At 48.2% G+C, this 16,201-nt stretch overlaps 1 protein-coding gene and 1 long non-coding RNA gene across 3 annotated transcripts in view; both read right to left on the bottom strand.

The window, feature by feature from the left end:
* Nucleotides 1–5,335, bottom strand: part of NXN (nucleoredoxin) — a 91,212-nt gene extending 85,877 nt beyond the window's left edge. Inside the window, exon 1 of the mRNA XM_075013534.1 lies at nt 4,966–5,335. Coding sequence (XP_074869635.1) covers nt 4,966–5,286 — 321 coding nt within the window. The 5' untranslated portion in view covers nt 5,287–5,335. The remainder of the gene's footprint in view (nt 1–4,965) is intronic.
* A 9,248-nt stretch (nt 5,336–14,583) lies between these two features.
* Nucleotides 14,584–16,201, bottom strand: part of LOC142023025 (uncharacterized) — a 9,095-nt gene continuing 7,477 nt past the window's right edge. The window contains exon 5 of one of the 2 annotated variants that reach the window (XR_012648100.1): nt 14,584–15,882. This is a non-coding gene — a long non-coding RNA (uncharacterized LOC142023025). The remainder of the gene's footprint in view (nt 15,883–16,201) is intronic. The other variant, XR_012648099.1, reaches the window with a different exon arrangement.

Here is a 16,201-nt window from a genome sequence, read left to right as displayed (position 1 = left end):
GGCTGATGAAGGCGGAGTAATTGGGACGGTGTTATCCAGTTGTAAGTGCACTCTTACAGATGTACCCATGTGGGAAATATTTACTTTACTGTAAGGACTCAGTGCCTTGTAGAGGGAAATTAAGGCTGTTATTTGATCAACCCTCCAAAGTTCAGCAGTTGTTCACACAAACAAAAAAGATAATGTTAAACCAACCCCCTTAAATAAAAACAAAGACAATGACCAACATCCCTCTCATATGTTCCAGTCAGCAGCTCCAACCATTATCAGATGGCAACTCAATTAGCAACAGCTGCGGAGAGCTACCCAAATGCAACCCTAACAGGAGGATTATCTATTCAAAGCTAAAACCCCAACATCATGCAAAGCACATAATGGTTTTATTCTTGAACAAATCCACAATATTACATGCCATGGCTCAAAACCAGGCACAGTAAGGCCATCCTTAAAGGTTTTCTGATGTCCAGACATTTGCTGGTTTCCACTGAACCCTAACATTTCCTGCTCAAAATACAAAGATTGTTATATGTTGTTGTCCAAATTCAGTTGGTTGCCACAGGTAGCACCAAATATTAAATCCTTAGTAACTATCGCATTAGCATGATCAGATTAATGTAGTAGTTGAAGAAGAGTGCTTGGTATCGTCGATACAAACTACCACACTGCTATTGGTAACAATGGGATTGAGATTATGTGCCGATTTGAGGGTGTAAAAATTCTAGTGCTAGGGGAGTGAGGTTTGCAATACTCCATGGATTTGCAGGGCTCTACTATTATTTGTGAGCAGCTGAAACTGCGCAACAGGTTTTACAGAACTAGACAGTCTCTGCCCCAAAGACCTTACAAACTTGGCAGTTGAGTCAACTACCCATGAGGAGGATAGATTCAGGCCTAATGCTATAGAAGACTGTGACTCAGAGGGTGCAGTTTCAATTCCCCTGTCTGCCACAGACACCTCATATGACCTTCACTAAGTCACAATCTCTCTGCACCTCCATGCCACATTTGTCAAATGCTACCTTGTTGCCCAAGCCCAGGTAGCTCTCTGGGGCAGCTGCCTTGTTCTGCATGTGTATACAGCATATAGCACAACGGGTCCTTATCGAGTTGGGGCTACCAGAAGCTATGGTACAAAATTAGCGTCTGCAAGGTGCTGAACACATGCTAAGAATACTCAGCTACCGCTGATGTAGGATCAGGCTCTATAAGTAAACGGTACTTAAGAGAAATACAGAAAGTTTGTGCATTTCTGGATGAGTCACATCATTAAACCTACTATTTAAAAGCCTGCCTATGAGACAAGGAAACTTCGAACCAGCTGAACTAGAGGTTATAAATCTGCTGTTTAGAAATTTTATATCCTGCCATAATTGCCCTTATAACTTACAAGTACATTCTCCGTTAGCCATAGATTAAACTTTCTCCAAAGCTACATCACATCTGTTTAGTTTTGAAAATATACAGCACAAGCTTCAATTACTTTACATGCCACACAAAGACAAGCCAGAATGACTTGGGGGTTTCTTGGGGAAAGATTTTCATACCCAGTAATCTTTTTATTTAATGCTTTCTTGTAAGCTAAGATATGGGAGGTGCTGACCAGAATGCAAAGTCAATACCACTTCCCAGTTTTACAGCTCTCCCCGCCCCACTAAATATTTTAAAGGGGAGTTATTGTATTTTTAAAGAAAATATGCCAGACATAATTCCCCCCAGCTAAAATTTCTCAGTTTTTGGTAGGGAAAGGCCATTTACTAATTGGAACCATCTTCCTCTCATAAGAGAAGATATAAACTGACTGAAAAAGCTGATGCTAGAGAAAACTCTTCAAAAACTGGAATGGGACTTGGAACTTCAATTTCTCTAAAGGATGAAACTTTCCTCAACCTCCCTCTTGTTAAAGAAGGCCCTGATCCTGCACATACACAAAGGCTTAGCTTCATACACAAGTAGTTCCCCTATTTTCAGAACTGGGAACTTCAGCAAGACACTTAAGCCGGTGGTCTGTCCATTCGCTTGATCAGACAGTGACAAATTGGACAGCAAATGTGTGCAAAACAGGATTCTAGGTCCCAAAGTGCAAAAACTTCAATTTGGGAAGAGAGAGGCAAACTCGCAACCCAGAGTCGACTGGATGTTCTCTCTACAATTAAACTTTCACCTAAAGAATAGAGAGGACTCCAGACAGTGTGGAATTCAGATACCCTTACTGGAAACAGGAGAGAGCTGTTTGGAGCCAGGTGCATGGTGACAGAATGCTTCGTAATCCAAATACTTAACTTCAACCCTGGAGCCAAACACCTTTCATGAGGTTTGAAATCTGCATTGAAATCTTAAAGCAAAGCCCAACTGGAAGTCTTTAACTGGGAACCCACTCATTCCAAAAAAGCACAAACTGTTTTTTAATCCCCCTTTTGTAAAGAGCGAACAACTGGCAGTGCAGAAACCCCTTGTCACAGGACACAGAAATAATCATCACTTGCAAATACTAAGGTGGATATTCGAAAAATATGTCTAAAAATGACACCGCAGGGCTCCTTATTCATTTGCTCTCAATAGCTTTCAGAGCAGATTACCTTTAGCTTTGTAAAGAGCAAAGTTTCTTATCTGCCAGTGTACTTTAAATCCAGTCTTGGCCATTCTTCCTCTCACAAAGCCCAGCCTCTGGGCCTTTCAGCATCTGATTGTCTCATCTTTGTCTTTTAGATTAAGCTGCACAGAGTAGGGATTCACTGTGCCTTGTACAGCATCAAGTATTTCATCTGTACTTAAATAAACAATGGTAATTACTGTCTTTGTTTGGATCCAGCTGATGTTTTTGTTGATAATTCAAAACGCAGGATGAAATCCTGCTCACACTCCTATCATTTTACAGAGCCAATTCAGCTAACTATAACCAAGGGCCCGGCCCCTTAAACCTCCACAGAACCCCAGTGAGATCAGTTTGCCCTCTGTAGGTGTCACTGTTTGCCCAAGTGCATCAAATTTCAGCTCTGAGGCCCGGACTTTAAACACTAAATTATGTCTGTTCACTGCACTGGTAAATACACCCTGGAATTAAAGTGTTTATCAAGAAAAAAAATTTTATATAATGACTTTTCTAACTACAGACACCCACACCATAATGCCTTCTCTTCTGCTTTCAACACCACTTATGAAAAGTTTACTTTTTGCTTTATATATATAAAATTCAAACAACATAAAAGAGCCCCGATTCTGTCCAAGCAAAGATTCTGTGCCACTATTCTCAAGGAGGGCTGTGGATTTTGTTTTTGTTTTTTACATTTACGTAGATTGACAAAATGTAATTTACACATCCCTCCTAGACATGGATTATAAATTGACATCTGATTTAAACACAGCATATTTGATAGTAAGTCTTAGTGTTACAGAACATAATGTTCCTTTTTTAAACCCCATCTAATCTTTACGTATGTCTTTTAGAAGGAACATGAAAGCCAGCATAAGCCAACAACAACCAATACTCTGAAACTATGAAATATTACATACATGAGTTAATAATTCCCATATATCAGTGACTTATCCAAAAACCTGTCTACACATAAATATGCACCAATTTAGTTAGCATAATCCCTTGTGTGGACATTCTTATTTCAGTTTAGCTGAAACCTGTTTCTAATCAACTTCAACTAAGGCAAAGTATGTCTGGTTTAAACCAAAACAAGACTAGTCACATAGCCTCTGGCATCAATTTAAGCTAAATCAGTTCGAAATAACATCTTAAACTGGTATGACTGTGTACAGACTAGACCAGAGTCTGAGGAGCAACCCTGTGCCAAAGTGATGGGCAATTTTATATACCGTCTAACCTTACAACTAACTCAATCAGATGATTACTTTAGGTTTAGGAGCGTGTCAACCGGTTTTATTGACTAGGCATTTAGGACAATTTGTCTGGAGCCACAAATTCAAGTCCTACAAACTGGGGATTAGTAAACACTGTTTTACACTTCAGATGTGTCTCTCGCCCACTAAACGCTGTGGGCTGTTCTACTGACCAGACTGAAATTGTATGCTATGCTTTGCAGCTCAATGATTTTCCACCCTTGAGACCATAGGGATGCAAAACATTTAACTGTGGCTTTGTACATGATTCCCATTTCTTGTCAGGAGAGGAGCGTTTGCGGGGTGCAGTAGCATGTGGGTCACGGCCGGGGCAATGAAACCAGCCCCCCATCATCCTCCAGCCACATCCGTGCCCAGGGAGACAAAGAAAAGATCCTTCTCTCCCTTCCTGACAGCCCTCAGCGGTAGGGGGCAGCCTCTCCGCTCCTGAGTTTACAGGAGGGAGCTTTATCCCCGCCTGCAGCCCCTGAGCCATCGCCACAAGCGGCCCGGCCACAAGGGAAACGAAGCAGGAAGCGCCCCTGCCCATGCCAAGGCCCGCTCCCACCAGGGGTCACGGCACCTCCTGGCAGGGTGCTGCGGCCCCATGGGCCGGGCCCACAGGGAGCAGGAGGCTGGGCCGCGGGGTCCCCTCGGGGCAGCACGCACCCCCGGAGCCCCGGCTCCCAGCAGACCTCGGGCGGCTGCGTCAGGAGCCGGCGGGGCAAGCCCGGACTCCCGCGCCCCCAGCCCCTCCCCTTAGGGGTGAGCGGGCCTCTGCCCCCCCGGGGCTTCCCCCCTCGGCCCCCAGGCCGCCCCCTCCTCAGGGCCCCCCTCGCCTCAGGCCTGAGTCCCTGGTGCCGGCTCCCCTCTCCTCAGGGCCCCCCGCCGGCCAGTGCCCGCCCCCCCACACCCCACAGTGCCCGGTGTGCTGGCCACTCCCCCCGACCCCCAGCCAGTGCCGGTGCCCCCTCAGGACCCCCCCGCTGGTGCCGGCCTCCCCACGGCCCCCCCACCGGTGCCCAACCCCTCAGGACCCCCCACCGGCCGGTGCCCGCCCTCCCCCTCTCCTCACCCCCAGCGGCCGGTGTGCTGCCCGGTCCCCGCGGGCGCGCTCACCTTGCGGCGCTTGTCGGCGAAGGGCAGCGCCAGCCAGGGCATGGCCCGCACGGCCTCCTGCCACTGCTGCTGCTCCTGCTCCGCCGACACGAACACGATCTCCAGCCGCTGCGCCCCGGCCGCCGCCGCCGCCTCCCCCCTGAAGCGCCCGTAGAAGGCGGCCAGGCTGGCGCCGACCTGCGCGCAGGGGCCGCTCAGGCTGCAGCCGAAGTAGAGCCCGACCAGCGAGACCCCGCGGGCCGCCAGCGCCGCCACCGCCACCTCCTCCCCGTCCGGGGCCACCAGCACCTCGCCCAGCACCTCCGCCAGCGCGCCCGCCATGCCCCCGCGCTCCGCCAGCCCCGAGCGAGCCGCAGCCAGCGCCGGCCGAGCCGAGCCCAGCTCTGCGCCGCCCGGGCCGCCAGGGGGCGCTGCCGCGGACCGCGGCCGGCCGCAGCGGGACCGGGACCGGGACACGGGCCAGCTCGCGGAGCCCAGAGCCTGGAGGGGGACAGCAAGTGCCCCTCCCCACACGAGAGCCCGCCCCCGGGATCCGCCAGCCTCAGCCCCCCCAAGCGCCCCCGCCCCCGGGATCCGCCAGCCTCAGCCCCCCCAAGCGCCCCCGCCCCCGGGATCCGCCAGCCTCAGCCCCCCCAAGCGCCCCCGCCCCCGGGATCCGCCAGCCTCAGCCTCCCCCCCAAGCGCCCCCGCCCCCGGGATCCGCCAGCCTCAGCCCCCCCCCAAGCGCCCCCGCCCCCGGGATCCGCCAGCCTCAGCCCCCCCAAGCGCCCCCGCCCCCGGGATCCGCCAGCCTCAGCCTCCCCCCCAAGCGCCCCCGCCCCCGGGATCCGCCAGCCTCAGCACCCCACAAGCACCCGTGCCCCCCGGGATCCGCCAGCCTCAGCCCCCCCAAGCGCCCCCGCCCCCGGGATCCGCCAGCCTCAGCCTCCCCCCCAAGCGCCCCCGCCCCCGGGATCCGCCAGCCTCAGCCCCCCCCCAAGCGCCCCCGCCCCCGGGATCCGCCAGCCTCAGCCCCCCCAAGCGCCCCCGCCCCCGGGATCCGCCAGCCTCAGCCTCCCCCCCAAGCGCCCCCGCCCCCGGGATCCGCCAGCCTCAGCACCCCACAAGCACCCGTGCCCCCCGGGATCCGCCAGCCTCAGCCCCCGCAAGCGCCCCCGCCCCCGGGATCCGCCAGCCTCAGCCTCCCCCCCAAGCACCCCCGCCCCCCGGGATCCGCCAGCCTCAGCTCCCCAAGCACCCCCGCCCCCCGGGATCCGTCAGCCACAGCCCCCCCCCAAGCACCCCTGCCCCCCGGGATCCGCCAGCCACAGCCCCCCTCAAACACCCCTGCCCCTGGGATGCGCCAGCCACAGCCCCCCCCAAACACCCCTGCCCCTGGGATGCGCCAGCCACAGCCCCCCCAAACATCCCCACCCCCGGGATCCACCAACCACAGCACCGGAAGCAGCCCCAACCCCCGGGATCTGCCAGCCACAGCCTCCCAAGCACCTCTGCCCTGGGATCCACCAGCCACAGCCCCTACAAAGGTACCCCCACCACCATTGCACCAGCCACAGCACCTCCTTCTACCAACACTGTCACCTGATCCTGCAGCTAGAGAGTACACCCCCTACCCCTGGGATCCCACCTACCACAGCCCCTCCAAATCTCCCCGTGTTGATTTTGCAGCTGGAGAGCAAACACACCCTTCCCTCTGGGATCCCACCAGCCACAGCCACAGCCCCCTCCCTAAAATCCCACCACTTGATCCTGTGGCTGGCGAGCAAACTTACACACATGCACACCTGGCTCTGATGAGTCAGTCCTCCAAACCAACCCCCTACACTGCAGCAGCAAGTCTCCCTTGCACCCCACAAAGACCCTACCGTTGAAGTCAGCCCTCCCCTGGCTTGCTTGCTTTCCACAAGAGTCCTGTTGCTGCATGAATATCACTGTCCCACTCCGCCAGTTTTCACCCACCTCCCCCAGGGTCCTGCACAGCATTTCCTGTAAACTGAGTGCTTGAGTGGCCACCTAGGAGAGATTCAGGTGCCGCCCAACTGATAAGCAGAGTGCCCACAGCCAGCAGTGGTGGTACATTTGCACATGCCTAGGTGCACATAATATTTATTCCACCCATGGATGGACAAACTTAGAGGGAACTGGGGCCTGTGGTGCTTTCTTCATAGGGAAGTAATCAGAGAAAAACCCCTTCAGCCCCATCCTCAGTGGTTTCTTTGTACCAGTGAGACCTCTCACTCTCAGCAGTTAGACTCTGTAACTGGGTTATGCCTGCTCGTAAAGTTACGTGTCTGTGTGCAGCTTGTTTGCAGAACTGGGGCTTTAGGGTGAAATCCTAGCTCTGCTGAAGTCCCATGAAGCTTTACATGTCTCCCCAACAATGTATTTGTCCCCAGGTTCTCTCTACTTTTGGGCTGTTTTTTTCCCTTGTTTGATAAACATAGTACAGACATGCTAATTACCATGGTCTGTTGTGTGCACACTTTCAAAGTGGCTTCCTCAATCCCTAGTCACTAAGCCCTTTCTGAGCTGGTATCACAAAGAAGGAATAAATAATGGAGTGTTCTGAATTTTTGAGGGCAGGGGACTGGACTCGAGGACCTCTCAAGGTCCCTTCCAGGTCTAGTATTCTATGATTCTGTAATTACTGGACATTATATATATGGAACCTAGCTGGTTTAATCCAGGCCTCTGTGTGTGTGGGGAGGGGGTACATTTGCACCCCCATGGGCTGTTCCACCTCCATCTTGATCCCCTGATTACCTTGGGCCCCTGTCTACATACACTGTACCCTCCACCCCAATTCCCAGACCTCTGCCCTGCTGCCTGTACCCCCATCCCAATGTCTTGCCCCAAGCTCATCGTGAAACCTGATATCTTGCTCTGGACCCTGCACATGTCCCAACCCTTACGCCCGACATCCCCAGCACCCTTCCCTAACTTTGGAACACATTGCAACCACCTATCCTGAGCACCCATGCCCCCCAACCCTGATTCCTGCATCTCCACATCCACAGCCCTGCCCTATCTTCTAAATGTCCTACACATTCCAATGCAATACCCCGTGCACCTCAGATACCCCAACCCTGCACCCCCACACCCCCAGCCCACTGCCCTGAGCCTCTCACATGCCATCCCATAACTTTTGTTGAGTTTTTCTAATTGACTCGTAGATTTGTTTAGCATCTGAAAGCTAAGCGGAGTGGGGATAATACACATTTTGGGGTGTGCACTAGCTGGAGTTGTTAGAAAGGCTGATAATACAGGTGCCCCACGAGTTGTGGTCCTTTCCTTTTGATTGGATTTCATATTAAATACACATGCTAAGCACTGCTCCTTGTCATTATCCCTCATTTTAATATATTTTCTTCCACACCTGTGAAGCATTTACAGTAGCTATTTCTATCTAGGTATTTTGTTTGTACTGGTGGGGCACATCCACACTCTACCTCTGTGTTGGTGCTGCACATGAGAAATTTTAACCCTCCCAAAAGAAAAGGCAACCCATCCAAGGATGGAAATTCTTTGAGGGAACACTGCTCCTCCACCCTGCATGCCAGCAGGAAAGCTCCAGTGCACATGGGGGGCTGGAGGCAGCTAGGAGAGCTCTGGATGCGTGGCAGCCAGGACTCTGGCGCTCAGTGCATGTGAGAGGAGAGAAGTAGGGCAGCAGGGGCCCCAGTGCACATGGCCATGGCTCCCAGCAGCAGATATGCTGGGGGAAAGGGGCAGGGCCAAATGGGCTGGAGGGGAGCAGGAGGTCAACAGGATGGCAACAAGGGCAGGGCCCACTGGAAGTGGTGGTGGTCCACATTTACAAAAAAAAACACACACCCCAAAAACTCCTGCATACAGGCCTGACTCTGTGTTGGAAGATGATTAGGGCCCTGTTCCTAACACCACTGCATACGGCCCCAAAAGTAAGTTGTGTTACCAAGTTTCACAAGGCCTAACAGCAACAGGAAATGTGTCCATAATTTCTTTATAAATTCCAATGAAACCATTAGAGTTTTAAACAAACATTTCACAGTGTTTCAAAAGCAAACACTGTTGTGCTATGGCTCCAAATATGAAAGTGACTTAATTGAATTATATTGTCCATCTGGCAAAAGTGCAAAATGGAAACAAAGCATAAAACAATGACTTCCAAACTGGGCTTGAAAAATTACTTCTCTTTTAGTAATCCAAAGCCTTATCCCCGCAGGCAGATCCCTATGCATTCACACTGCTCATTGCAAGACTGGTGACAATTGATTTAAATGGGACTATGACATATTGCACCCGCAAAGAATCTTCCCCAAAGTACTTACTTGGAACATAGATCAAGAAATAACATGATTTGTCTTATTTTCCTCCCAGGGCTCCCCATTGCAAGAGGCTAACCACTCTGGTCCCAGCAGCAAAAGATCTAAGCATGACAATAGAATAATTGAGTGAAATGGGATTATTCACACAAGTATCTTCAAGCAAGAGTGGCAAAATTTACAAGGCTGGATCTAAAATATGGCTTTGGGGCCCAGCTGTAAGATTCCACTCCCAAATTTGAAAATGTTGGCCTATACACATAATTTCTGTATATAAGTATCTTTCTCTGGACACACAAAGAGATATATATGTAGTTATACAGACTCAGAAACAGCTATATAGTATAAAGTGCATCCCTTTCTATTAATAAGAAGCACCTGAAAACAATTTTAAATTCTGTCAGCTGCTGTAAAGGACATCCTTTCTTTAATGATGCTTCATCTGGCTTTTTATCTGCATTTACAGTGTTGTTGCTTTTATTGTATTTAAAATTGTTGTGCAGTGTCCAGAGCACTTCCAGGGATATTTTAGAAATTATTATTATTAATTCTCATTACTCTTATTACAGCATCACAATTTCTCTTCTTCCTCTGCCAAGACCTGCTCCTCAGAGATCATTCAAAGCAAGATGCTTTGTGTCTTCTTTTTATGTGTCCTGCCTTATTTAGCTATTCATACTTTTCAAAGCAGGGGACGTAGCTATTAATGTACAGTCCTGATTCCAAGACAAAGTTGCAGTCCTGTATAAGCACTGTGCTATAAGAACAATAATATTTGTTCTCTCTGTCACAGTAAATTATTCAGCAAGTGATGTTCTGATGCTCTGCAAGACCTACAGGAGGAGTGAACAAACAATGCTCTGCTTTTTGTCTTAAGAATAAGAAAAGTTAAAAACATAACTTTACTAAACCTGAGTATAGTTATTCAAAGACATCAGGCCCAAGTTTCCAAATTATCCATTAAAAATTCCAGCCCAATTTATATATTATATCCCAAATGCGTCTTTAAAAGTATTTGTAAAAGTTTATCCACAGTCCTCTCGACCTTTATAACAAGTCTAATCCTAATAAGTTAGTTCAACCAGCAGGAAACTGACTGTTTAACTGAGTATACAAGGGAGATGATGAAAAGCAATATGCAAAAAGTGTTCTCAGATGCAAAAAAGGAAACAAACCAGAAAAAGAGAGGACTATAATTTTCATCTCCAACTTCTTTCAGTTCTATTAACCTGGGATTGCACCCATAACTAGTGAAGGTGAAACAATTTCAGCCACAACTGTGAACTTCAAATAGTGCTCTGGCTGAAATAATATACTGTCATTAAAATTTAGAGAGAGACTTAATAGACTTAATGGTATGCCTTCTAAAACAGAGATTTTAACACCAGATTACAGACATCTGAACTGGATTTTATTCTCAAATTTGATACTTATCACCTCAGACGCAACAAAAATATAGATCACTTTATGCACTACAAGGACAATTCCTCCACCTTTGATGTTCACAGTAACCAGGCGGACCACTTAACTTAATAGACACACATTTTTTCTTCCCCCTTCTCCCTCCTGCCCTGTCCTATTTTGCTGATTCATCAATTTTATTGATTTATTTTTCTATCTTTCTTTCAATTCTCTTCATCTCAGTTATCAGTTATTAGGATTCTCCAGATCTAAGACGTGAGTCTGTCCCATAAAAGCTCATCATCTAATAAAATGCATTGTTAGTCTTTAAGGTGCTACAGGACGGCTTTTTTGTTTTGTAACTATATTACAGCAGGTGTTAGTGGGACTCTCGTGACACCTAGTGGCGATAGCTAGCAATGACTTTGTGTTTGCAGCCCAGGCATTAAAGCCTGTATCAAAAAATTCAGTGCCTCCTGAACTCACCCACCTGTGCCTAGAAACTGCAGGAGCTCGGGATGAGGTCTGGCCATGCCATCCACGAATAGATAAGCTGCTGTGCCAGAAAAGGGAAGATGAGAGTGTGGGGCACTAGGACCAGGAGGTGCAGCCACAGAGAATTAAACAAAGGGGACTTGCGACTGGCTGAGTAAGGCGAGAGGTCAGTAGAATGGTAATGTCCAGAAAAAAAAACAACCCCACAAATCTTATAAATATGAGGCTCCAAACCAAAAATCCCAGATTCAAGCAACCCTGATCTTTTGGGAGATTAGAATCTGGAGAAAGTAAAACAGAGATGCAAGACTTATGCCTGTCAATTTATCCAAACAAGCGTGAAGGGGACGTGTCCTCAAAAGGGGACCAGTCTGGAAAAGAAAATAAGATAGCCACTAACCAGGGAAACATTCAAGACTGTTTTGTTTTCTCTTGGTTTAGGGGATATTTAGGTCGCAGTGGCTAAATCACCTTGACACCATAGATTAAAAGCAGATGCATAAGAGAATTTACCACAGGAAAAAAAAAAAGAAAAGGAAAACATCTATCTGGCCCTGATTGTCAAAAAAGCAGAAATCCAGGGTCATGTGGAGAAAATGTATATGCAAATACCAGTCTAACTTACACACATAATGCATGAATTGCTATTAGGGCAAGTAGGTGTTCACTATTGTGTGATTCATAGTAATTTCAGGTACACATGAGGTGAGAAATTGGCTCTAAGCTTCTGCCCTTTTGAATATCAAGCCCTATGTTTTCTCCTCTCCTTTAGTCTTCCTATTTCATACTTTTCCTCCCATCTCCTGCTGCATCTTGTTTTCAGAGCTTTTCTTTCCCTCAAACTATTTTTCATCCTGTGTCTCTGTTATTAGGTTTTCTAAAACCCTTTCTTTCCAGGTGTCCTCCAGAGAGCACCACTTCACAGCCATCGCATGTCTTCCCTACTACTGTTCTAGTCCCTCTCTTCTATCTCGTTCATAAATTCAAAGCCAGAAGGAAGATCATCTAATCATTAGATCACCTAATCTCTTCTCGTGCATGCATAGACCACGTTTTATCCCTCTGTGGCGTCCCATAACTTGTGTTCAGCTAAAGCATCTTCAGGTCTTTCTCCCATTTATTCCTCCCTTTCCATCTCAGTTATTTAGGTATGGGGGTCCTAGCATCATTGCAAATGATAAGAAGTGTTTGGAGACTGAGCAAGTAAAACTCACAGGTTGTCTCCATCCAATGTGGGCAAGTTGGTAGGTTCCAAGTAGGTTATATTTGTTTTCTTGCTGCTGAGCAGTGATTATGCTCTGCTCCTACTTCTCTCTGATGGCTGCAGCAGCATCCATCATTTCAAAGCCAACTTACTTGCAGTATTGCTGGGAGTGCTTTTAGCCCAAGACTGTGGTAACAGGAGGAGGCAGTGGAAAAGTAAAAAGCTTGAGGCCTGAGGAATAGCAAAATCTGTAGTATGAGCCTATGGGTTTGTATGCATGGTGAAACTGACTGAGGTGAAACAAGGTGTTCTGCAATAAAGTCTTTTTCTTTTGGAATAATGTGCCCCAGTTATTCAATATTAAAGTGGCTTTTATTCCAGAACAGATTGGCCACACAGGAAGCTATGCTGGAATCACTACTGAGGAATAGCTTATTCTGCAACAGCTGTTCCAGTCAATCTTCCTGTAAAGACAAGTACTAAATCTGTAGATTTGCTCCACTCAGTAACAACTACTGCCTCTGATCACGTGATGCTTTCTTTCTTAAACAAAACTGATTTGATTCCAAAAGACTCCTTCATTTTTAATGTTGTGTTAGCCTCAGCTCAGAACTGCAAAAGCCCATCCTGAAAGGGAGTGGATTTTCCATGGCATCTGGACATCAGCCAGCGAGAGGCCCTCTCCCAAGAGAGGAACACTCCTCAGGCAGTTAAGCCTTTGACACAAACCTATTGTATTCTGACACTTCTGTGATTTGGTAGCTCTTAATCTTAAAAGTTCCAGACATGGTACATTTGTGGGTTTAATTTTTACAACTGGATCTTGGCAGCAGTTGAAAATTGGGACAAGCATGTCTAAAGGAGAAGTCTTGAAAAGTCATCAGATACCAAATCTTCAGACAAAGAGCCCAGTTCTGCTCTCACAGTGCCATAAATGGGAGTAACCACATTGATTTCAGCACCATTATTTTGGCTTTACATTAGCGTATGTGAGAACAGAATATCCCCCAGGTGCTAAAATCAGCACTGAAAGGGCAGAGTTCCTTCACGTTCCAGTTGGCTTACAGCTAGACAGATATTATCTCTTTTAAATTGGGGTGCCTCAAAATAACAGGCTAAAAACCACTGGCCAAATTCACTGCAGCTTGCAGGTGTAAACCTACTGAAATCCAAGGATGGTTTAATCTCAACAGTAGGGGAAAAAAAGCACAAGAAGGGTGGGTTTTCAACACAATGAACAGATCTATCTTACCTAAACACATCTGTCTTACCTAAAGCTTAGGGAGGCCTGCCTTATCCCAGGTACACACTGCTGGGGTGGGAAGATAAGACTTACACCTGCAGCTCCCACCTCAAGACTTACATTTTTATTGTCTCCAATATATTTTATTCCAATTGTTTTCCCCCGCCTCAGTGCCCAGTCAGGGGTACAGAACTCACCATTGTCAGAGGTAAAGGTTGTGGCACCAGTTCTGTATTAATTATTGCCAGTGCTGTTGTCTGAACTTTATGATCTCCCATCCTATGCAGGTGAAAGTCACCTTCTGCTGGAATTAACTTGATTATCATATAGCTGGCCAACAACACAAAAACTATCAAACTAGCACATGGAATGCATGAGATGTTAATAAATGGTTGCACTTACAGGGAATTTCCACATCTTTGACATCAGCCAACAGTCTCTGTGTGCTGAGCTTCTTACTGTCCACAAGTTTGTACAAGTCCTCCTCTGTGCTCATACTTCTGAGCAGAAAGCAGAGAGAAATTTACAAAGACTCTCTTTCCAGGCACCCTGTCTTAACCTGAGGAGATAGCCAAGAGCCTAGGCAGATCCTCAGTAAAATAGGCTGGTTTATCCCTTTCTATCAAAGGACTGGGATGATGTGTGTCTCTTTCATTTCCTCAGTCTGTAGCTTTCCCTAACAGGCTATAGTGAAGTTTGTCACACCTGGGTACCTATAATTAGACAACTGATTCCCTCTTAAGCCTGACTTGCAAAGGTGCTGAACAACTGTGGCTGTGTCTACACTATGAAATAAAATTGAATTTCAAGGAGTTAGCTCAATATTAAAACATAACTGTCTTCACAGTTAATACTATTATCTCGATTTATTGAGCCTTAACACCGATTACAAAATACCGATATTAGAGGATGGGTATAATATCAAATTCGAAATTACGCTCTCAAATCAATGCTAGTCTGGAAGCACCATGTTCTTATTTGAATTTATTAGCCTCCAGAAGTGTCCCGTATGTATCTCACAAAGCTACGCGGTGACCCTCCACGTAAGGCCACTTTGTTGTGCACTGCTCTCCATCCAGGTGCACAGGTAGAAGATCACAGGACGCTCGCGACATTTTGATTGAATTAGATTTTGAATTAGAATTAGAATTTGGATTTGAATTCAGCATTGCCCAACCCCATAAACATAAAGGGCTCCCATCACGAAAAAAATTCCGCTGCCCATCACATCACACCGCGTTGGTAGCATCTACTGCAATCATTAGCGCTCAGGGTAGTGATCTGCCCTGTATTTCTCAGAGCTGCAAGAGAGCCCCAGCATGGACCCACCAGGAGACTCTGGATCTTCTTGCAATCTGGGGAGACCAATCAGTGGTGAAGAGATTTTGGGTGTCCAAGGGAAACGTGGCAATCTATGAGCAGATGTTGCGCGAGATGACTGCCTCAGGTTGCTCCCAGGACTCAATGCAATGCCAGGTAAAAGTGAAAGAACTCCGGCAGGCCTATCAAAAAGTCTGGGAAGCCAACCAGTGCTCAGGGGCAGCTCCATGGACCAGCCACTATTATGAACAGCTGCATATGCTTATGGGGAGTGACCCCACCACAGAGCCTGATCTGAATTACAACACTTCTGGAGGCACTGGTATGGAGTTGAGGGTGAGCCCGGAAGAGCTGGGTGCCCTGGAGGAAGAGAACAATGAGGAGACAGAGGAAGTTGTGCCAGACAGCCTGGAGCTCTTCACAATAGACCTGGGACCAGTCCCTTCCACAGCAGTCCCCTCCATGCTGGTCCCTGAGACTCCTGGACCAAGTGGTGTGGGTGAGTATGCATTCTACATGCTAGAAGCAGGCTGGGGGTGGGTGCAGCTACAGGGCTGGGTATGGGTACATGTTGCTAGCTGTGGTTCTGTGCCCCTCAGAAGAGCACGTTCATATTTCTTTCGCTGGAGCACTTCTCCTTTTTGGAGATCTCCTCGAAGGCCTCATCCAGGCACTCTTGTATTTTTTCACGAGGTTCTTGGGCAGGGCCTGACTTGTTGAGGCTTCCGCAGTAGCACACCTTGCCATGCCAGGCAACCAGAGAGCGATCTGGCATCACGGCGCCGCACAGCATTTTAGCAAATTTTCCAGGTTTTTGGTCACACGGCCTGAGTGGCTGTTCCTTCCCCACACCTGTTAGCTTCAGGAGGGTGATGTAGTCTTTGGCACCCTGCAGCAGAATGGACCATTTTCTGCACTGTGCAGAAAGCTCCTGGGTGGAACTGTTTTCCCTGATTGGAAAATCACGACTGGTGACATGGAGATGCCTAATGTTATATTGGGTGACCCTGCTCACCCTCCATTCCCTGCCTTCCGCAGCCCTGTGCAGGAGAGATTCAGCTGCCACCAGAGGACTAGCAGAATGCCCAGAGCCAGCGGCATGTGTTTTTATTGGTGGTGCACATTTGCACATACCTGGCTGCACATAACAAACGTGGGGGTTTCTCTGGGGTTGGGGTGCAGGGACAGAGGGTGGGGGTTTCTCTGGGGTTGGGGTACAGGGACAGGATGGGGGTCTCTGGGGCTGGGGTGCAGGGACAGGGTGGGGGA

The sequence above is a fragment of the Carettochelys insculpta genome, chromosome 19 (assembly GCF_033958435.1).
Source record: "Carettochelys insculpta isolate YL-2023 chromosome 19, ASM3395843v1, whole genome shotgun sequence".
NCBI classification, from domain to species: Eukaryota; Metazoa; Chordata; order Testudines; family Carettochelyidae; genus Carettochelys; species Carettochelys insculpta.
Note: the sequence above shows the minus strand (reverse complement) of the source record. Positions and strands in the feature narration are given on the sequence as shown.